The following is a 23,867-nucleotide window of genomic DNA, read 5'->3' on the forward strand; positions in this document are numbered from 1 at the left end:
GATAATTATCAGGCTACATAGAGCGGCGCCCAGGGATCTCACTGCACTTACTATTATCACTGGGCGCCGCTCCGCCCGCTGTGTCCTCCGGTATCTTCACTGAATTGGTTCGACTAAGCGGAGTCTGCCCTGTTTCACCCTGGGCGTTCCTTCTTCCAGGCTGTAGCGTTGTCCAATTGCAGCGCAGATCTCACAGTCTGGGAGAAGGAACGCCGGCAGATAATCGTATGGATAGACGCCTGAGAGAGAGATCTAAGGTCCCTCACTCTCAGGATGAACTATCATATAACGTGGCGGTAGGGCTGCAGTAAACAATTATTTTAGTAATCGAGTATTCTATTGATTATTTTTACGATTAATCAAGTACTCTAATAAGAAAAACCTTCTTAAAATAACGTATTTCTTTATAAAAACAATATTTGTATTTCTTACAGTGGTATAGCACATAATTGAAAAAACAAAAGGCTTCTTTCACAGCTGCAAGAACAGCCAGAATGTACCATAGTGGGTATAGCTGGATTATCTGCCGGCTGCGTCAGCGATTGACTGTAATGGGGTCCGGCCTTGTTGCAGCATTCAAGCTGGGTTTTGACCGGACAAAAAAAAAAAGCTTTGGACGATACCCAGCATGTATGCCAGAACATGGCCAGATGTCCTTGGACCACAGTATAGTCAATGAGAGCATATAGCTGGTTGTATCCGGCTATACCCAATACGGTATACTCCAGCAGGCTGTTCTTCTGCCAGAATGTGTATCTAAGGTTATGTTGTGAACTCCGGCAGTTTGCTCCGGTAGAGGATCAGACTGCCGGAGTTTACTGGCAACATCTGTCATAGCTGGATGCCCATTGACTGTAATGGGGATCCGGACAAAAAATGCTGCACAGTGACATAGCATTTTAATAGGACCCCTGCCAAGTCAGTCAGCCTTGCCCTCAAATCAGTCCCCCCATGCCGCAAGCCCGCAATCAGGCCCCTATGCCTCCATGATCAGACCCCCAGGCTGCCATCATCAGACCCTCCCTTGCTGCAATCAGACCCCACTCCCCCAGAGCCTCCCCCAGAGCCATCAGATCAGCCCTTTCATGCCATGTCCCCCAGTGCCCCCACAATGGCACTGCCATCGGCCCCTCCATGCCATCCAGATTGCCATGATGTCCCCCTTCCCCAGTGCCTCTGTGCAATCAGATCAGCCCCTCCATGCCATGTCCCCCAGTGCCCCCATGATGGCACTGCCATCAGCCCCTCCATGCCATCCAGATTGCCATGATGTCCCCCTTCCCCAGTGCCTCCATGCCATCATGTCCCCCACTCCCATCAGATCAGGCCCTCCATGCCAAATCACAGGTGCCCCCTGCCATAACAGGATCCCCCCGCCGCTAACTGTATACTGACCTGTCCGGTCAGTGCGGCGTGCGCTGACACATGGAGTCCGCAGGAGACGCGTCTTCATCCCAGCATGCACTGGAAGGGACCTAACGTCACACACAGCGTCAGCCAGCGCGCTGATGTGTGCACGCAAGGCCCTGGGCAGTGCAGCGCAGTGCCGAGTGGGGAGGCCACAGAGTGGTGAGTCAGAAGCTTCACTTCACTCACGCTCTCGGTGGTCATGTGATTTAAATGCCCTGCATTGAGGATTTTTTTGCCTCGATTACATCGATTAAATCGATGAATCGTTTCAGCCCTACGTGGCGGCTTTCTCTGATACCTTGGGTGGAGAGACTCCTGAGTTTATGCCTGGTGACGAAGCTATGCAGTTAGAGGGAGCTACCTCTGGGCCTGCTTGCAAGAGTTTTAGTCATAAGAAGGGAGTATGATTTTTCTGTGGAAAAAGGGGACATTTTGTTAATGTTTGTCCTTACGTTTAGCGTCAAGGTGAAAAAGCAAAAATCTTTCAATTCCCATCTTACTCTTGGTGGTGTGGGTGGGGAGTCAGGGAACTTACTTTTGTCATTTACTGGTAGTACCCGATTTCTCCTGCCTGCTGAGGTGGCGCTAGAGTCCAAAACTGGGAATTTAGGTGTTTATTGACAGTGGGGCAGGGGTTAACCTAGTCGATGGTCAGTTCATCTGTATGCATGGGTTTACAAGTGCATTAGAGAAAAATATTTCGGTGTTTGCAATAGACTCCGCACCACTTACTCAGAAATGTTTGTCACAGATGGTGCAGGGCATCCGTTTAAGAGTGGGTGATTTTAATCAGGAATCCATTTCGTGTTTTGTACTGGAGGGTCTGCCTGCTCCGTTGGTTCTGGTTTTACCATGGTTGAGCAAACATAATCCTACCATTGACTGGCAAGCGAGACAGATTCTCGATTGGAGTGATTATTGCATGGACAACTGTCTTAATACATCTCTTTCTGTCTTGACCACTAAAGCCGTTCCCTCTTTCATTTCTGATTTTTCTGATGTATTTTCTGAGAGTGGTTGCCAGAGTTTACCCCCACACCGGGAATATGATTGTCCTATCAATCTTATTCCCGGAGCGAAGTTGCCAAAATCTAGGTTATATAACCTTTCTGAACCCGAAAGACTGGCCATACGAGAGTATATTGCCGAAAGTTTGGCTAAGAGACATATTAGACCTTCCAAGTCCCCAGTGGCAGCAGGGGTTTTCTTTGTAAAGAAGAAAGACAGAACTCTTAGGTCATGTTACATGTCGTGAACTCAATCGGATTACAGTTCGTGATCCGTACCCCCTGCCTTTGATTTCGGACTTGTTTAACCAGATTGTTGGTACCAATGTGTTCTCCAAGTTGGACCTAAGGGGGGCATATCATCTGGTCAGGATTAAGGAAGGGGGTGAATGGAAGACGGCGTTTCATACCCCAGAGGGTCATTTTGACAGTCTGGTCATGCCGTTTGGGTTAACTAATGTTCCTGCGGTTTTCCAGCATTTTGTTAATAATATCTTTCATAGTTGCCCAATTCTTTGGCCAAACCATGGAATTGGAGACTAAACAATAATATCCTGAAGGATGTGGTGTGCATGGCGGACGTGCGAATTGTCATCAATGAATTCTTACAAATTCACTCCTCCGACCCCACTCCCCTTCCGATCCAATGGGAGGCATTGAAATGCGTCCTTAGAGGCACATTCATAAAACATGGCTCCAGATTAAAAAAATAAAATGCGCTATCGCTTACGAAGTTACTTTCTCAAGCTCATGAGCTTGAGACACTACATAAACAGACACTATCTATCGCCATTATTACATCCCAGAGGCCCGCAAACTTTTATACCATTCATTAAAAATGGAAGTGGTCATAACACCCATAATCCTAAGGACATCTTAGAGGTCTTTCGGGATTATTATTCTAAGTTATATAACCTTAAAGGCCAGTTCTCTGACATGTCGCCAACTTCTTTAGAAAAGCGGATCGAAGACTATATTGCAGAAACTGCTTTACCTACAATTTCCACTTCGGATAGAGACTCACTAGACTCTGACTTCACTGAGGGAGATGTTAGACATGCTATTAAAAATTCTCCTGCAGGGAAATGCCCAGGCCCCGACGGCTTTACAACGGCCTTTTATAAACAACTAACGGATCTCTTGTCCCCTTTCCTTGCAAGGGTTTTCAACAGCATTGGCTCAGACACTCTATTCACCAGGCAATCGCTAGAAGCTCATATTAGTGTACTACCCAAGCCAGGAAAGGACCACTCCCTCTCCTCGAATTTCCGGCCAATCTCATTGATCAATATAGATTTCAAACTATACTCTAAAATACTCGCGGATAGATTGGCCCCTTTAATTCCCAGCATTGTGCATACAGACCAGGTTGGATTTGTTTGTGGGAGAGAAGCGCGAGACAACACGATCAAAACTCTGCTCCTCACAGACATAGCGAGAAATAGTGCCTCTCCCCTCTGCCTACTATCAATTGATGCGGAGAAGGCCTTTGATAGGGTCCATTGGTCTTTTCTCAATCGTACTTTACAACAAATCGGGATTGGCCCCAAAGTTTTGAATAGTATTCGTGCATTATATTCAGACCCCACTGCTAAGGTACGAATCAATGGACTCTTGTCTTCATCCATACCAATTCGGAATGGAACTAGACAGGGTTGCCCCCTCTCTCCACTATTATACGTGCTAGTGATGGAACACCTGGCCACAGCCCTCCGTAAAAATTCATCTTGTCATGGCCTTGCAGTTTATGGTAAACAGTACAAGACGGCCTTATATGCCGACGACCTTCTACTGTATATCACTCAGCCACATATTTCCATCCCTTCGATCCTAAAGGAATTTGAACGGTTTGGTCACTTAAGTAATTTTAAAGTCAATTACACCAAGTCTGAAATTCTCAATGTAACGGTTCCACACAGCGAATTTGCTAGGTTATTGTCCTCCTTCAAATTCAAACATCAACCATCTGCCATTAAATACCTAGGTATCTATATACCGGCCGATAGTAAACATTTACTGAAACTTAATTATTTTCCTTTACTAGATAGGATACTGAAGGATCTTGAGGCTTTTAATAAAAAAGAGTTATCGTGGTTTGGATGAATCAACGCATTAAAAATGGACACTCTGCCCAAATTATTATACATATTTCAGACAGTTCCACTAGTTCCACCACCCTCCTTTTTTAGGAAAGCTAAAACTGCTTTTTCGCGCTTCATATGGGGACGGGGTAGTCCGAGAATAGGTCATTCCATTCTGGTTAGATCAAAACTCCTTGGGGGTGTGGGTCTTCCTGACCTAAAATTATATCATACGGCCACAATACTCACCAGAGTACTAGATTGGAAGCACAATGAAAGCACAAAACAGTGGGCGGGGTTAGAACAGACCTTATGCCCTCTCCCACTCAAACATATTCCGTGGCTACCACCTGTGGACCACCCTCGGATGCTTAGCCATCACTTATTATTTCAACATACATTCAAAATTTGGGACTCTTTGACCCGCAGGGGGGTGGGCACCAGAAGACTTAGTCTGCTTACTCCCATTATCCAAAATCCAGCATTTCCTGCCGGAATGGGGAAAGACTCATTCTTAGGCTTGAAAATTACAGATGATCCTCGCTTTTACCACTTGATGGCAGGGAATACATTCCCTTCCCTTGCTTCCATCTCATCTAAATTCCCAAATACACGGATCTCCTGGCTAGAATATGAACAAATTAAATCCTTCGTTTTGTCCAGCGGTGCTCAGTGTTCTTTTGGAGCCACACTAACAGAGTTCGAAAAATTGTTCACATTAACTTCTCCACCGACTCATCTCCTTTCACTTCTTTACCAGATGCTTCTTACATGCTCTCACGAGGGCCGTCCTAATTTCATTAGAGGTTGGGAATCAGAGTTAGGTATTGTCTTAGGAGAAGCTGACTGGCAAAAAGCATTCTTATACTCTCACAAGCTCTCCATGGCATGTGCCGCTCAAGAAAAGAATTATAAGATTTTATCTCGGTGGTATACATACCCAGTGAGACTCCATAGAATTTTCCCTTCAGTGACGGAGCTCTGCAGGCGCTGTTGTAAGGATAGAGGCTCGATGCTTCATATTTGGTGGGGATGCGACTTAATCCAACCCTTTTGGGACTCAGTATTTGAGACCTTTAATAAGATCTCACCAAGACAGGTGGATGGGTCTCCTCAAATAGCACTCCTCTCCATCCTGCCGGGTTCAATATCATCTCAAAAGGGGTCCCTCCTTAGATTTTTTATTACGGCCGCTAGAACAGTGATTCCTAGATATTGGCGTTCGACACATGCCCCCACTATGAGGGAATGGTTCCAAGAAATGCAACAGATTGCTAGGATGGAAGAAATTTCGGCCGACGCAAATGATTTGTCTACTAAATAGTGTAAGGTCTGGGCGTCTTGGATAAATGCTTTAGAATCTCCTGATTTTCTTGCTTTACTGGCTGTATAAAACTTTATTAAGTATACGGTGTACTTAACGGTATGGCTCTCTTCAAGTGCTAGAGACCCATAATGTACTCAACTCACCATCCTCCACCCTTTTCCTCCCCCTTTTCCCCCTCCCCTTCCACTTTTGCCTTTCTCTCTTTCCTTTTCTTTCTTTTCTTTCTTTCTCCGCCTTTAGCTTTATAAACTATGGATCTAAGGCCAAGTCGGTTTATGGATTGTTTTTTGGATACATGAAAACTGACTTATCATATGTTTTTTCTGTGAACCCATATTGTACCTTCATGTCTCAGAATTGTTATGATTATATAAAGAGCGCCTAGTGTGTAGGCGTTTCTTTTGCTGTAACGTACTTCATATTTTTTTTCAAAATAATAAAATATGATTAAACATAATATCTTTCATCATTTGGTGGGGAGGTTTGTTGTTGTATATCTGGATGACATACTAATTTATTCTCCAGATATGGAGACTCATCAGGATCATGTGAGACAGGTGTTACATATCCTAAGAGAGAATAAATTGTATGCTAAAATGGAGAAGTGTGTATTTTCAATACAGGAAGTGCAATTCCTGGGTTACCTACTCTCATCTTCAGGTTTTCGTATGGATCCAGAGAAGGTCCGTGCTGTGTTGGACTGGGATCGACCCGAAAATCTGAAAGCGCTTATGCGGTTATTGGGGTTCACCAACTACTACCGTAAATTCATTTTCAACTACTCGACTGTGGTTAAACCTTTAACGGACATGACTAGGAAAGGTTTGGATGTCTCAGTCTGGTCTGATGCACCATTACAAGCTTTTTCTGCAGTGAAAGAATGTTTTGCTTCTGCTCCTATACTAGTGCAACCGGATGTGTCACAGCCATTCATTGTGGAAGTTGACGCATTCGAGGTTGGGGTAGGAGCAGTCTTGTCGCAGGGTCCTTCACCTAGTAAATGGCGCCCATGTGCATTCTTCCCTAAGAAACTCTCGGCTGCAGAAAGGAATTATGACGTAGGTATTAGAGAGTTGCTGGCCATTAAGTTGGCTTTTGAGGAGTGGTGTCATTGGTTGGAAAGAGCAATTTATCCTATTACTGTGCTTACTGATCACAAAAATCTGGCTTACCTGGAGTCGGCTAAACGACTGAACCTAAGGCAGGCATGATGGTTGTTGTATTTTACCAGATTTAATTTCATCGTCACCTATCGCCCTGGGGTTAAGAACGTCAAGGCTGATGCTTTTTCCCGTAGCTTTACTGGGAAGGGGGGGGGGGGGGGGGTAGTTATATCCGCCCTATATCTCGACCTTGAGACAGAGGTGTTGGAGGCCCAGGGAGATGCACCGGATTCTTGTCCTCGGGGGAAGTTGTTTGTTCCTTCTGAATTACGTCACAAGGTGTTCGAGGAACATCACTGTACGGTTCTCACTAGGACACCCTGGGAGCAGATCCACTGTTGATCTCATCTCTCGTAGATTCTGGTGGCCGGGGTTGCGTAAGTGTGTTGAGGACTATGTGTCTGCTTGCAGTACTTGTGCACGTGCTAAGGTCACACATACTCGGCCTTCCGGATCTTTACTTCCGTTGCCCATCTCGTCCCAACCTTGGACTCATTTATCCATGGATTGTATCACAGATTTACCTAATTCTTCTGGAAAAACTGTGATTTTGGTGGTCGTTGACCGCTTTAGTAAGATGACGCACTTTAAAGCATTGCCAGGTCTACCTAATGCTAAAACTCTCGCACAAGTGTTTGTCGATAACATCGTGAAATTACATGGTATTCCTTCTGATGTGGTGTCTGATAGGGGGACTCAGTTTGTTTCCAAATTCTGGAAGGCGTTCTGTACTCGTCTGGGGGTACAATTGTTCTTCTCTTCGGCCTTCCATCCTCAGTCGAACAGACAGACTGAATGCACTAATCAGAATCTGGAGACTTATTTGGGATGTTTTGTCTCGGAGAACCTGGAGGAGCGGTCTTTATTTTTGTCTTTAGCCGAGTTTGCCACAAATAACCGTAGATAGGAGTCCACTGATAAGTCACCGTTTTTTGGGGCATATGGGTTCCACCTGCAATTTGGCACATTTTCTGGTACGGAGACTTCTGGTATACCTGAAGAGGAACAATTTTCCTCTTCTTTGTCATCTATTTGGCGGAAAATTCAAAATAATCTTAAAAAAATGGGCAACAAGTACAAATGTATGGCTGACCAGAGACGTATGAATGGTCCAGACCTAAGAGTGGGTGATTCTATGTGGCTGTCCTAATAAAACATTAAGTTGAAAGTACCTTCTTGGAAGTTGGGTCCAAGGTTTATTGGTCCATATAAGTTCACTGCCATTATTAACCCAGTAGCATTTCGTATTGAACTTCCTTAGGCTTTGAAGATTCATAATGTGTTTCATAAGTCGTTGAAGAGATATGTTAAACCGTCCTTCTTGCCTACCGCACCCGTCATGGTGGGCAGTAATCTGGAATTTCAGGAAAGTTGACTCCCGAATTCTCCGTAGATCCCTCTAGTATCTTGTTCCCTGGAGGGGTGACGGGCCAGAGGAGAGGATGTGGGTTTCCAGCGGCCGACGTTAATGCTAGTAGTCTGGTGAAAGCTTTTCACAGAGCTCATCCGGATAAAGTTGGTCCTGGGTGTCCGGAGGTCACCCGTAGAAGGGAAGGGGGGGGGGGGGGTTACTGTCACGGTCTCTCCTGTGACAGAGGTCAGAAGATCTAAGAGGCTGGCTGCATGTGATGTGATCTGACAGCCTCTTTGGTTTTACTTATTTCTGTGTTGTTGCTGGTTATGACCACACCTCTTGTCTAAGGTGTAGCTTAAAGGGACACTGACAGGCCCGATAAACATATTAAGTTATTCCTATGCAGTCATAGGTCTATTAAAGTGTATTACAATCACATAAGTGTACCCCCTGTCCGCATTGTGAACCATGTAAAAACAACTTTATAATCATCTGTCAATCAGCTTCCTTTATGCCCAAGGGGCGGTTTTTCACATCTCTTTATGCCCAAGGGGCGTTTTTACTCCTACCTTTGTGCCCAGCCGCGCCTCAACTGTCGCTTCCTAGCGCCACCCAGCTCATTATTATTCACTGGCTGGGCGGCTTTTACAGTCCCCGATCCTCCCGAGCCGACGCAGGCGCAGCAGGAGACGCTGGCATTGAATAAGGGACGCAGGCGCACTGTGAGTGAGGGTGCCGGGCAAGTTATCCGGCGCACGCGCAGAAGGTACAAGTGAGTTCAGTGCCAGGGTCTCCTGCTGCATTAAAACTCACTTGTACCTTCTGCGCGTGCGCCGGATAACTTGCCTGGCACCCTCACTCACAGTGCGCCTGCGTCCCTTATTCAATGCCAGCGTCTCCTGCTGCGCCTGCGTCGGCTCGGGAGGATCGGGGACTGTAAAAGCCGCCCAGCCAGTGAATAATAATGAGTTGGGCGGCGCTAGGAAGCGACAGTTGAGGCGCGGCTGGGCACAAAGGTAGGAGTAAAAACACCCCTTGGGCATAAAGAGATGTGAAAAACCGCCCCTTGGGCATAAAGGAAGCTGATTGACAGATGATTATAAAGTTGTTTTTACATGGTTTAAAATGCCGACGGGGGTACTCTTATGTGATTGTAATACACTTTAATAGACCTATGACTGCATAGGAATAACTTAATATGTTTATCGGGCCTGTCAGTGTCCCTTTAAGTGGTCATTCCAACTCCTCTATTTAGTCTGGTCTCACCCATCATGCTATGCGGTTGATAGCTCCTTTCTGGTTGTTGAAGCGCTGGTGTTTGGTTCTCCTCTGAGTTCCTGCTCGTCCGCGTACTTCAGAGTTAAGTGTCTTCTCCCTATTTCTTGTTTGTTGTATTCCCCTATCTTTTGGTATTAGGCCTGAAAGGGTCTCCTGTTCCTTCAGCTGGGAAGGAAAAGGTCATATTTTGTCCTGACACTATTTCCAGGGCCCTTTAGGGTCAGATAGGGCTTTAGGTTCCTGCGTATGAACATTCCTACCATTGAGGTCCGTTCATACTGATAGTAGTCAGTGCTCGGTTAAGGGATTCACTAGGGGTTGACCTTTCCCCTTTCCCTAGTTTCCAGGCGTAGTACCTTTTCCCTTCCCCCTTGTGTTTGGTGTGGAGTTTACTACCCACACCCCGCCGTGACATTATCCTGTACCTAGTAGAACTGAATAAGTGTGGAAGTGTAAAGCCTCATTCACACATCAGTGTTCGGTCAGTGATTTCTATCAGTTATTGTGAGCCAAAATCAGGTGCAGTTCTAAACACAGAACAGGTGCAGATCTTTCCATTACACCTTATGTGTGTGGAGGCTCCATTCCTGGTTTTGGCTCACGAACACTGATGTGATGAGTAGTACTGTCAGTATCAGCCGTATGAGCAAACTCTGTTTACATACACATAGCATCTGTTCTCATGTGTCTTGCTTAAAGGGGTTGTCCAGGTTCAGAGCTGAACCTGGACATAATCCATTCTTCACCCCTTCAGCCCCTCTGATATGAGCATCGGAACATTTCATGTCACGTCACCGGCACTAAATGGGCAGTCTTTAGCCCTGTCCTAGGCTGGTTTACAGGCTATGGCAGCACTAAAGACCGCTCATTAATGCCGGTGACGTCACCAGGCTCACTGCTAGGCGGAAACCTCTGCCTAGCATACTGTGAGGAAGCCTGGTACATCACCGGATATGAAGAAAAAGCCCTTGCACCACTCAGGGCAAGGGCGAGCATTGTAGCTTAAAATGCTCCGGTGCTCCACTCAGAGGGGTGAAGAAGGAGTTATGTCCTGGTTCAGTTCTGAACCTGGATAACCCCTTTAACTGATTAATTGGTTAGTTTCACATTCACGTTAAAACAGATCCGGCAGGCTGTTCTGGCCAGGAACAGGCTGCCAAATCTGTGAATACCAGGTGCTGTTGAGGTTCCGTCCATCCGCATTTACTATAATGGGGAATGGCGGAGATCTGGTCGCAACCCGGAAAATATGCCGAGGGGCAGCTGGAAAAATACCACTACACACAGCAGTTTTCATTTGGTTCATTGTCTCTCTATCCTTTTTATTATGTGCTCTTTGCACTTTATGTGCTTAATTTAACTCACTCCATATCAGCCCCTCTCTCCTTCACTCTCCCATATACAGCTCCCATACTTAAACCCCGAACTCAAACCTGCCAAACTGCAGGTTCGCTCAACTCTGACAACAGACACTGTGGTAGAATAGGTATACTTCTTTCCCCACAATGCACTTTCCAAGTCATCCCCCCAGTACCATCACTCTCATTCCCATCTTTTGAAGTCCACACCGTCAGAGTTTTTCATCCCCTCTCCCTCAGTGGCAGTTATTTACGGACTTCCATGATCACCCACCCACCCTGTTCCTTGATCACTTTGCTGCCTGGCTGCCACACTTCTTGTTTTTTAAGAACTACCAGCTCTCATTTAGGGTGACATTACCATCCCCAAAGACAGTGCTATCTCCCCGTCTGCCTCTCAACTTCTATTTCTAACCTTCAATTTTCAAACTCTCAGATGTATAAAAATGGTAACACACTTGACCTGGTCTTTTTCTGGCTCTGCTCCATTTCCGACTTTACTAACTCTCCTATCCTGTTCTCTGACCACAACCTACTCTCCTTTGCTGTCACAATTCCTTATCCATCTCATCACACTCCTACTTATCACACATTCAGAAATCTACATGCCATTGACACTAAGAAACTTACAGACTCTACAGTCATCACTGTCTCCAATCTCTTCCCTCTTCGTCCTGAACTGGATGCAAAAACTATAATGACACCATCAGAAGTGTCCTGCATGAGGTAGCGCTTCCTGCACTCATAACCTCCAAACAGAGACGAAAGCAACTCTGGCTTATTCCTCAAACTCGCTTCCTCCAGTGATGCTCCAGAAGTGCCGACCGCTTATGGAGAAAAACTTGCAAACCACAAGATTTCTTCCATTACAAATTTATGCTTATAATTTATAACTCTGCCCTTCACCTCACCAAACAAACCTACTTCACGACCCTGATCTCACTATCCAATAATCCAAAAAAACTCTGCCATTTTTTCATTCTCTCCTCAGTCCAAAAGTGCAGGCACCTACTACAGACCTCTGTGCTGAAGATCTAGCCACCTACTTCAAAGAGAAAATTCTGCAGTAAAACAGCTCCCAGCCTACTAATGGATTGTTATTATCCATATTGCTTCCTTTGCTGGCTGGATTCATTTTTTTATCACATTATACACTGCTCGTTTCCATGGTTACAGACCATCCTGCAATCCATATCTGTCACGGATGAGAGTGGGGGAAACCCTCATCCGTGCGATGTTAAAGGATAGGGAAGCTGCTAGGCCAGGACAACAGAATTAGGAAGCAGGTCACCTCCTAAAGCGTCCCTAACTCTGACCCTGACTCCTAACTGTATGAGCCAACCCAGATGGTAGGAGGGCTCATACTCTGGAACCTCGGGTCCCTACTAGCCCTCAAGAGATCCCTGGACTAGGAGCAGGGTAAGACAACCTGTTCCTCCTAGACACGGACGAACAGGAGTCTCACTGGCCAAGCTGCAAGGAAAGGGGAACATCAACAGCATATGGATATGGCAGGCGAGTGAAACCACTTCCACACCTACCTGCCACAGACACACTGACTGGAACCCTTGCTCAATAGCTGTTGTACACACCAAACACAAAAGGACACAGCACACAACATAACCCACACAGGAAACCAGATCCATAACTGCAATAAGGTGAGACTCCACACAAACATAAGCATAACATCAATACATTAGTTTTATGACCACAAGGGTGGCCCTCACTGGACAGATGGTATAAGACCAGGAGGATGACTCCAGCATAATGCATGGCTGGAGTACCCCTCAGCTACAGGCATCCAGCAGAGGCTAAATAGCCCAAGTAGCCACACCCACACAGACACACACTGGGAAGGGAATTAACCCTTCCAACACCAGACAAGGTAAGTGTCACTTAAAGGGAAATGCACACACACTAAACCCCGTGCACACCAAACAGACAAAGTGCACACCTACAAAGACAGGTTGCCAGGTGCAACCGCATGCACTTGACAGCAAGCTGCCTAGCAACCAGCTCAGGCTGCTATACTGCCAATCACATCATGTTGCCAGCGGCAACCACACGTGAGGCACAATACTAACAGCCCTCACCTGTGGTTGACAACAAGACCAGACCGCGGGCAACTGCATGCGGCTCAAGGAGTCACGACCATGACCATGGTCGTGACAATATCTTTTTACGTTGACAAATTACATCCCCTTATCTAACTCTCCTCCATTCACTGTCCCCCCTTCCCCTTCAGCATCATTCTTCTGAACCTGATCCATCGTCAAGTATCCACACCCCACGCACTCAGAAGCACTACAGATATTGGCTGGTGACTGGCTCATGCAACTGTATATCTACTCCCCTATTGTGTTAAGATGGCCTGACCATTGTACCAATCAATCAGTTGTTATCTTCTGTGTCCCTCCTATCTCCTCATAGATTGTAAGCTCTTGAAAGCAGGGCCCTCATTCTTCTTGTTTTTAATTGTTGACTTGTTTGTCGCTATCTTGTTTATGACTGTATTTGTACATGAACTTCCTGATTGTAAAGCACTGCGGAAAATGTTGACACTATATAAATCAAGAGTATTTTTTTTTTACTGTTATCAGTATGAACTGACATATACTATCAGCAGTATAAACTGATGTATACTATCAGCATCATATTTGACATATACTATCAGCAGTATGAACCTACATATACTATCAGCATTATAACTGACATATACTATCAGCATTATGAACTGACATATACTATACTACTGACGCTGACAAATTAATGTGTCAGGTACTCATGTACCCAGCCGGAGACTGCAAGTGCCCTCCTGAATTCAACTGTATCACTGTACTCAAACTCTGCAAACTTTGCAGAGATGAGACATGGCTGAAAGAAGTCATCCTGGCAGTCTGGGCTGAGTGGAGAAGATAAGGAAGGTGAACACCTACATCAGAGGATATGTCACTAGATGTAATGGGTATGTAGTGCTGTATTTTTCTGAATGTTTGGTATGGCTGGGTGCTGTTGTCCACATATCACCTCCTCAGCGCCCTCCTCTAAATCCTGGAACTGCAGAGCCCACTTTCATCTTTCCCAGACTATGGAAAGACAACCGCTTCTAGGTAGACGGTGATACATCCATTGTATTGACCTGTAGTTATGTATTTGCCAGGCACAGGGCCGTCTTTAACGCGGGGCAGCTGTCTCTTGAGCCCCGCTAGCCACTGGTGACGTGGGGGATGGTGACAGGGCACAGGGAGATGAACGCTTCCATTGTGGATGCGCTCATAGTCATCTGTATCGCCTTCCTCAGGAGAGCGATAAAAATGTAAGAGCTGCGGTGGGGCAGGGGAGGGAGAGTCGTCTCCCTTCCCTGTTCCTCTGATAAGCTGCAGGCCTAGTGCCTGCAGCTTATCAGAGGCCGATGCAGGCGGCGCGATAACGTCATCGCGCCGCCTAAGCTGTACAGCGCGGGACACAGGCCGGAAGAGGCCTGCATCGCATCGCTGCCAGCCTGATGGAGGTAAGTCTAAGTGTTTATTTTTTTTATAAGGTACTACTACTGGCACATGATTGGGGGAACATCTATGGGGTCACCTGTTACTGGCACATGATTGGGGGGTATCTATGGTGGCACTTGTTACTGGAACATGATTGGGGGCACTTGTTATTGGCACATGATTGGGGGGAATCTATGGGGGCACCTGTTACTGGCACATGCTTGGGGGGCATCTATGGGGATACTTGTTACTAGCACATGATTGGGGGGCATCTATGGGGGCACCTGTTACTGGCACATGATTGGGGGGCATCTATGGGGGCACTTGTTACTGGCACATGATTGTGGGGCTTCTATGGTGGCACTTGTTACTGGCACATGATTGGGGGCACTTGTTATTGGCACATGATTGGTGGGAATCTATGGGGGCACCTGTTACTGGCACATGCTTGGGGGTCATCTATGGGGATACTTGTTACTGGCACATGATAGGGGGGCATCTATGGGGATACTTGTTACTGGCATATGATTGGGGGGCATCTATGGGGCACTTGTTACTGGCACATGATTGGGGGGCATCTATGGGGGCACTTGTTACTGGCACATGATTGGGGGCATCTATGGGGGCACTTGTTATTGGCACATGATTGGGGGGCATCTATGGGGGTAGTTGTTACTGGCACATAATTGGGGGCATCTATGGGGTGCTTGTTACTGGCACATGATTGGTGGGCATCTATGGGGGTACTTGTTACTGGGACATGATTGGGGGGAATCTATGGGGGCACTTGTTACTGGCACATGATTGGAGGCATCTATGGGGGCACTTGTTACTGGCACATGATTGGGGGGCATCTATGGGTGCACTTGTTACTGGCACATTATTGGGGGGCACTGTGGGGCATCTATGGGGGCACTTCTTACTGACACATTATTGGTGGCACTTTTTACTGGCACATTATTGGGTGGCTCTATGGGGGCACTTCTTACTGACACATTATTGCGGGCACTATGGGGGCATCTACTGAGGCCACAAAGAAGGGGTATTTTATACCCCCCATCCCCCCGCTTCTACTGAGGCCACAAAGATGAGGTATCTTATATGGTGGGCTCTTTATAGGGGTACATTATGGTGGGTACTATAGGGAAGGGGAGAGAGGAATACTATGGGCTTATCTATGGGGGGCACTAAGAGGGGGTATTTTATACTTGAAAATTATGGGGGACACTGAGGGCATCTACTGGTGCACTATATATGGGGCACTTTATGCTGGTACATTATGGGGGCACTAGGAAGAAGGGGGAAGAGGAGCACTATAGGGCATTTACTGGGGGCACTATATAGGGGTATTTTATACTGGCACATTATGGGGGCACTATGGGGACATTAGCTCAACTGGGGCATTAAAAGGGGTTATTTTTTGCACTGGTACATTATAAGGAGAATTATTACTACTGGGGACATTATGATGAGCTTTATTACTACTGGGGGTCTATGGGGAACATATTATGGGCACTATGGGAGCATTACTACTTCTGGGGCACAGTTGGGACATGTTGGGGGCACTGTAGGAGCACTATTACTGTAGTGTCCCACTACGTAAAGGTGGGTACTACCAGGCCTTTTTTTCTGGCGGAACGCCCCGGAACGGCGTTCCTCCACCTATTTTCTGCCGACTCGCCCCGCCCCCCTTTAGTTACTGGGCCCAACCGGCCCGCTGCTTAGGCTGCTTACTTACAGTTTACATGATTGCTCAGTCCCTGCAGCCTCCGGCACCTCCGGCTCTCCACTGGCTCAGGCCCGCCCAGCTCCCGCCCACCACTGACAGCGGCGGAGAGAGTGAGAGAGGAGACGCCGATTCTATGGCCCCAAACCCCGCCCCCAGGCCGACTCCATTGCTGTCTGCGGCCCCAGACCCGGGACCCCCCGCCTCCGGCTCCACTGACAGGCCCGCCCAGCAGGCAGGGCGGCTGCTGGAGGCGCGGGCGGCAGTTTAGTATAGTTAGGCCCAAACAGGAAAGAGTTAGTGCAGTTTAATCCAGGAGGCTAAGTAGCTCAGTCGAGCCTGCCTGAAGTTCCTGAGCCAGACAAGCTCAGAAGTTAATCCAGGAGAAGGGTTTTCCTCCTGAAGATATATAGCACCTTAAAAAAATACAGAGCAGAGCCACTGTATTCCAGCCAAGTAGAAAGCTGAAGGGCAGAAGGATATTTACAGCAAGAGGATTTATAACAGAGGAAGTTTTCCCTACCCAAGGATAAAGCCAGCTATAGGGCATACGGGCCTTGGAGAAAGACAGACAGGATTCAGAGGAAAGTACAGCCTGATCTGTAAGTGTTATTCCCTCTGAGTATCTTGCAAAGACTTTGCCTGCCATTTATATGAAGCCTGCCTGTTACCAACATTTTACATGTGGAACTAACTGAAACCTGTACATAGTTGGACTGTTCAGTAAAAAGAAGTTCTGGTTCACTGCAACTTTGTGTACCTCAGTTATTCCTACAAAAAAATCAGTGTGCCACCGTTACCGGCACTTGCGTCACGAACTTTAAGGGATCTTGCCACAGGCACACTAAATCTACAACACCCAGGGCACCTCACCTACCACCTGGCCTGGTCCCTATACACAGAGAGTGCCCCAGAGGATCCATGTGCCAGCCTCTCCATCACTGCGGTACGCCTGCCCAGGGTATATAAAAACTGTGAGTACCAAGAACAACCCTCGGTTTGTTAACTACACCTGTGACCTCACATTCGCTCACCCTGCAGGGCTGCGTACTGCATTACTACCATGTGTGCTCTAGCAGAGAATTATTCCTATTGGTGGGACTTTTGGGAGCACTATTACTGTGGGGGCACCTTGGCACAGTATTAGCTTACCACAATTATTTTTGGGGGACGTTATGTTTACACTATTTGTGTCAGGGGCACTATTTGCTGGGCGCAATTATTTTAGGGCACTGTGTGCCAATAATTATTGAAGGGCACTATCTGCATGGTACTACTATTATCAGGAGGTTTATCTGTTTCTGCAGTATAGTATTGGGGAGCACAGCGGCACAGTATTGGGGGTGGTAGGATGATTTCTACAGAAGATGGGAGGATGATGGAAAAGTAGTAAACTAAGATTTTGTTTGTCAAACTGCAGAGACGAGAAATGGCAGAAAAATGGTGGTCTGGTCTGAAGGTCCGAAAGGAGAAGATGAGGAAAGAAGGAACGAACATCTAAATCAAAGAGACGTCACTGGATGTAAGAGGTATGTGCGCTGTATTACCCTGTATGTAGGGGTGGATGGAGGGGTTAGTAGTACAGTACTATCTGCACATTGTAAAAAAAAAAAAAAAGTAATCTGCAAAATACTATATATTTGTGTCAGAAGTTGTGCTTTTTTAATTTTTCGAATAATGATACAGCCATTTTATTTGATACTTTTGTGCTGATTCTTTCCCCCCCTCTATATTAAGGGACACTATAGTCACCAGAACCACAACAGCTAAACTTAGTAGTTCTGGTGGCTATAGCATGTCTCTGCAAGCTTTTTAATGTAAACACTGCCTTTTCAGAAAAAAAGGCAGTATTTACATTACTGCCAAGGAACACTTGTAGTGGCCACTCATCATTATTAAAGTTTACTATTCTACGAGGTGTGTGGATATTTTTTTTTGTATGTGTGTTGTAGTGGAGGGCGTGTTTGCATGCTAGTGTGTGGGAAGGCGGGATCCAGGGGGCCCAAGTAAATTCTTGCCCAGGGTCCAAACAATATTAAAGACGGCCCTGGCCAGGCATATAATAAGCCCCTCCCCTCTTCACCATTGAATTATACTAATTGGTCATATTTTTAGGGGCATTTTGATCACATTTATAGACTTTATCTTCAGACTAAGTTTATGGAAGATATGTGTTCTTGGCAGAGGACTGTCAGCTTAGATACTGTCTGCACGTCACTGGTATCTATTCTGCCCTGGGAAAAGCCATTGCATATCTGTCATTCCATTCTACTCTGACAAGTGGAAGCAGACAGAGAGGGACAAAGCCCGGGCGCTGCCACCATTCACCCATTGTCCTCTCACATCTCTGCAGGTGAGCTAACCCTTCTTATTAGGCGGCAGACAATTTTCATTATTACAATAATTATTTAAACCATTTCTTTAAAAAAATGTTTTTCAGTCCTTGAATTATGTTATGCATTGAGTATATTCTTAATATACACCCCTAGAAATGACAGGTTCCCACTACTTTTTGCAGTTGGTGGAACAAGGGGTTAAATAGCTTCAGTGATTTTGTTGTACTGCACGCTAGATCAGCAGCCTGTCCTTGAAGCTTTTTTCTCCATGATAGATGAAGCCGGTGACAATATTTTGCATTCGACCCTGTGTGAGGTGCTCGGGCTCTAATTGTCACACTGTGCCGGGAATGCCCATTAAACAGGATCACGTAACCTGGCAGGGGGATGAATGAAGAATGGGCTTCCCAGTTTTATGAAAATATAGTTTAATCAATGTACAATGTACAATGAAAAGTTCTGCAACTTTTTGACTTATTGTGTGCCTCAATGCCTTACTGTTTTCAAGATCTCCACTTGCCGTCTTTGAATGGGAACACAGTCACTGCAAACCCATACTAATATTTTTCATAGTTGAAAGTCTCTTACAATTTTATCTATTTTGTTGATCATGTTAAACTTAAAGCATATCTGAGTTTAAAAAAAAGTTTGCATAATAGCTGTGCTTTTCTGTACTATCAGAACTGTGAAGGGACAGATCTTTTTTGGGCTTCTTGTTCAGCCATATTATTCCCTTTTTCAGTTGCACAGCTAGATGCATTTCACTCAGAAGCAGGGGCATCTCACTTCTGTGGAATTTGCCAGCACACCCTAAGGGCTCATGCACACAAATGTATGTATTTTATGGTCCGCAAAACACGGATCCACAAAAAATACGAATTACGTGTGTGTGTGACAACCGTATTGCATCCATTTTTTTTTTTTTTTTTTTTTGCGGATCCATTGTAACAATGCCTGTCCTTGTCTGCAACATGGACATAGGACATACAGTTGTGTTCAAAATTATTCAACCCCCACTAAAATTGAGTGTTTTGGCCAGTTTGACATTGATTTTGATCATTTCAGTCATCTTGTTTACAATTAAATCAAAGAGGCACTTGTAAGTCAGACAAATATAACATAACATTTATAATGAAATAACCACAAATGTCTTTTCTGTGCTCACATCATTATCAGTTTTATTCAACCCCCAAGTGACATTCAATCTTAGTACTTAGTACAACATCCTTTTCCAGTTAATAACAGCTTTTAAAAGTGAAGCATAGCTTGGCACAAGTGTCTTGCAGCGATCTATGGGTATCTTCGCCCATTCTTCATGGGCAAAAGCCTCCAGTTCAGTCACATTCTTAGGCTTGCGCGCTGCAACTGCTTTCTTTAAGTCCCACCAGAGGTTCTCAATCGGATTTAAGTCTGGTGACTGCGATGGCCACTTCAAAATGTTCCAGCCTTTAATCTGCAACCATGCTCTAGTGGACTTGGAGGTATGCTTGGGATCATTGTCCTGTTGAAAGGTCCAACGTCTCCCAAGCCTCAGGTTTGTGACAGACTGCATCACATTTTCATCCAATATCTCCTGGTACTGAAGAGAATTCATGGTACCTTGCACACGCTGAAGCTTCCCTGTACCTGTAGAAGCAAAACAGCCCCAAAGCATGATTGACCCCCCGCCATGCTTCACAGTAGGCAAGGTGTTCTTTTCTTCATAGGCCTTGTTCTTCCTCCTCCAAACATAGAGTTGATCCATGGGCCCAAACAGTTCTAATTTTGTTTCATCAGTCCACAGAAAACTTTTGTGGTTTGTCCACATGACTTTTGGCATACTGCAGTCGACTCTTCTTATTCTTTGGAGACAGCAAGGGGGTGCCCCTGGGAGTTCTGGCATGGAGGCCTTCATTACGCAGTGTGCGCCTTATTGTCTGAGATGAAACTTCAGTACCCACATCTGACAAATCTTTTTTCAGTTTCTCAGCAGTCACACGGGGACTTTTCTCCACTTTGCTCTTCAGGTAGCGCACAGCAGTCGAAGTCAGCATCTTCTTTCTGCCACGACCAGGTAGCGTTTCAACAGTGCCCTTTGCCTTGAATTTGCGAATGATGCTTCCTATGGTGTCTATTGGTATGTTTAACATCTTTGCAATCTTCTTATAGCCATTGCCCTTCCTGTGAAGAGAAATCACCTCTTCTCTTGTCTTCCTGGACCATTCTCTTGACTTCACCATGTTTGTAAACACACCAGTAAATGTCTAGAAGGAGCTGAGTATCACAGTCCTTTTAAATCTGCCTAATTGGTGCTTATTATGCTTGATTGCTGCTCCTTGACATCCACAGGTGTTTTCAATACCTGATCGAAAACACTTGAATGAACCTCTGTTCTTAAGAGTGGTAGTCTTTAGGGGTTGAATAATTGTGTCAATAAAGAAATCACAAAAAAACCATTTAATACTGTATTACAAAAACAATTGATGTCATTTTAGTTGCATTTGGTTCTTTAAAAAGTCCTTGTAAGATTTCATTCTGAACACAATTGCAAATGTACACTAAATTCCCTAAAACCCTTTACAGCATTGGGGGTTGAATAATTTTGAACACAACTGTATGTTAGGCAATTTTCACACTTGCGGCAGAGTGATCCGTCGTTGTCGCCGGATCAGGCAATCTGCATGCAATCGGACAGCATTTGTAGATGGATCCGGATGCGGATCCGTCTCACAAATGCATTGCAAGAACGGATCCGTCTCTCCGTTTGTCATACTGACAAACGGATCAGTTTCTATTTTTTCTTTCACATTTTTACCGGATCCGGCAACTGAGCCAGAGATTTGGATGGAGAGAATACCGCAGCATGCTGCGGTATTTCCTCCGTCCAAAACACTGTTCAGTGACTGAACTGAAGACATCCTGATGCATCCTGAATGGATTTCTCTCCATTCAGAATGCATGGGGATGAAACTGATCAGTTCTTTTCCGGTATTGAGCCCCTATGACAGAACTCAGTCGGAAAATAAAAACGCTAGTGTGAAAGTACCCTTAGCTGTTGGAAATGTGGAGAAGCACAGCGCCTTCTAGTGGATATACAGAGTCACTGTCAGGAATTAAATAACAGCATTTTGCATGCTGCACCTTGCCCACTACTGCTCATTTAAATGAATCTGAATGTTAAAATGAAAATTCAAATGGGCTTTCTTTTTTATTTAACTTTTGGCAGGGAAAATGTCTGCAAGAGATGAAATTGAAATCTCAATCTACCATTTTCAGCTTCTACTTGGTGTTTTCATTTGATTTATGATTTTGACATGAAAAACCTACTATAGCAGGCATGGCCAACCTGCGGCTCTCCAGCTGTTGTAAAACTACAACTCCCACCATGCCCTGCTGTAGGCTGATAGCTGTAGACTGTCCGGGCATGATGGGAGTTGTAGTTTTGCAACATCTGGAGAGCCTCAGGTTGGCCATCCCTGCACTATAGGAAGAGAATTAATTGACAAAGTGGAAACTTAAAATGAAAAAGGTTATTTATTTTCACATTTATTCTTGACACTTATGACCCACACTGGAGTTGGAAAAGAAAATTCAAATGGAGGAATTTAATTTTCTTTTTAATTTTGGCATGCATTTAGCAGACACTAGATAAAATTAAAATGTTAAAACATTATTTTAATTATAATTTTAGGTTTTTCAATTGCATTTTAATTTTGGCAGGTTTTACCTCCCATAAACTGTATAGTTATTGTTTTGACGTCTGCTGTGTAATATTAATGGCTATACTCATTTATATTCATATGCTGTACTTTGTACTTGTTTTCTTGTTTTGCTGATCAGACCCCAATCATTCATTATTTGTGGGGGAACCCAGCAGCAAGAGTTCAGTTTCCCTGCAGCACCGCCACAGGACAGAAGAAGCATTTCACAGTTCCCATTGAAATCAATGGGCTGTCCTTGTAATGTACAGAGGTGTTGGGTCCTCCAGAGAGAGACATGGTTTGTAGGTGCATAATAGATGAGGGTCATAAATGGAGTGTTAAGTCACAGATTCTCACAGGTTAATTTAAAATGTTTTTTTTTTCTAAACTAAACACTTTAAAGGGGTTGTTCACTCTCAGGAGCCTTTCAGACAGACCCCCAATGTGGCTTGACCAGTGGAGGGAATCATACTTACCTGATCCCCAGCTTCCAGCTTCTTTGTTGCCTCAGTGGCCACTGCAACCAATGACTGGTGTTTCACTTGACCAAGTGACATGAAGCATGGTTAACACATCACCTCTGCAGCCAATCATTGGCTGCAGCGACAACATGACCCTTGTCAAACCGGATGTTGAGGTGGGGAGACTGGAGAGCTAATGCACCGTGGGGGTGCGAAGGAGCCAGAACCCAATGGCAATGAACAGGTAAGTATGATACCTTCCACAAGTCTGGCCACATCGGAAGGGGATGGGGGGGTCTGCCTGAAAGGCCTCCGGGGTGAACAACCCATGTAATTATGCAAACACAAGGGGGTATGAGAGCACAAGCTCTAGAAGTCAATCACTTCTACTTAGTGATTGACAGCCTTCCCTGTATGACTGTGCATACATAGCCATCAGTCACGGATTGGGACAGCCCACTGGACTGTTAAGCATAGAGTAGGGGTGTTTGGTAAACAAATAAAATGCACGTTTTACCACAAAACTATATATCAATCCGCTCAGCTTCTCTTGCTGTATAACATGCAGCTCATGTGCTGCACATAGGGAATAATCTTCTTTAAATACATAAGTTAATGTGTCTGTATATTTTTGCCATCCTAGACATGTCCGGAGGGATATTCTCTCCTCTAGAAAATCTACACGACCTGGACAAGGCCAGTTGTCATCCGCTTGCCTGTTTCCTGTGCCATGAGCAGTATGAGCACCCATGCTTGCTCGACTGCTATCACAACTTCTGCGCCAACTGCCTCCGCGGTCGGGCTGTAGACAACCGGCTCACGTGTCCGCTATGTGGGTAAGTGACCATAAAAGAAACAGCAACAGTCTCAAATCATAATCCAAGAAACAGAGCAATACATATTCACTGGCTGCAAACAGAGATAGTGAAAATAGTGAAATAATGGGTGTACTTAATAGCTTCATCCTGTCCTTAATCCTAGCCTATGTGGCCCTGTTATCTTATATTGCCAGACCCCTTTATGAAGCTGACTTAAAGGAAACCTGTCACCAGGATTTTGTGTATAGAGCTGAGGACATGGGATGCTAGATGGCCGCTAGCACATCCACAATACCCAGTCCCCATAGCTCTGTGTGCTTTTATTGTGTAATAAAACCTATTTTATACATATGCAAATTAACCTGAGATGAGTCCTGTCC

General features: G+C 45.3%; 1 protein-coding gene across 4 annotated transcripts in view; it reads left to right on the forward strand.

Moving 5' to 3' along the window:
• Positions 1 to 18,458: 18,458 nt before the first annotated feature.
• Positions 18,459 to 23,867, forward strand: part of RNF207 (ring finger protein 207) — a 291,616-nt gene continuing 286,207 nt past the window's right edge. For all 4 annotated transcript variants that reach the window (XR_005778481.1, XM_040429604.1, XM_040429593.1 and 1 more), the window contains exons 1-2: positions 18,459 to 18,545; positions 23,313 to 23,505. Coding sequence is in view for 3 of the 4 variants with exons in the window: in XM_040429604.1 (XP_040285538.1) it covers positions 23,315 to 23,505 (191 nt within the window). In the remaining variant the exon portion in view is untranslated. The remainder of the gene's footprint in view (positions 18,546 to 23,312; positions 23,506 to 23,867) is intronic.

This window comes from Bufo bufo, chromosome 1, assembly GCF_905171765.1.
Source record: "Bufo bufo chromosome 1, aBufBuf1.1, whole genome shotgun sequence".
In the NCBI taxonomy this organism is placed as follows: domain Eukaryota; kingdom Metazoa; phylum Chordata; class Amphibia; order Anura; family Bufonidae; genus Bufo; species Bufo bufo.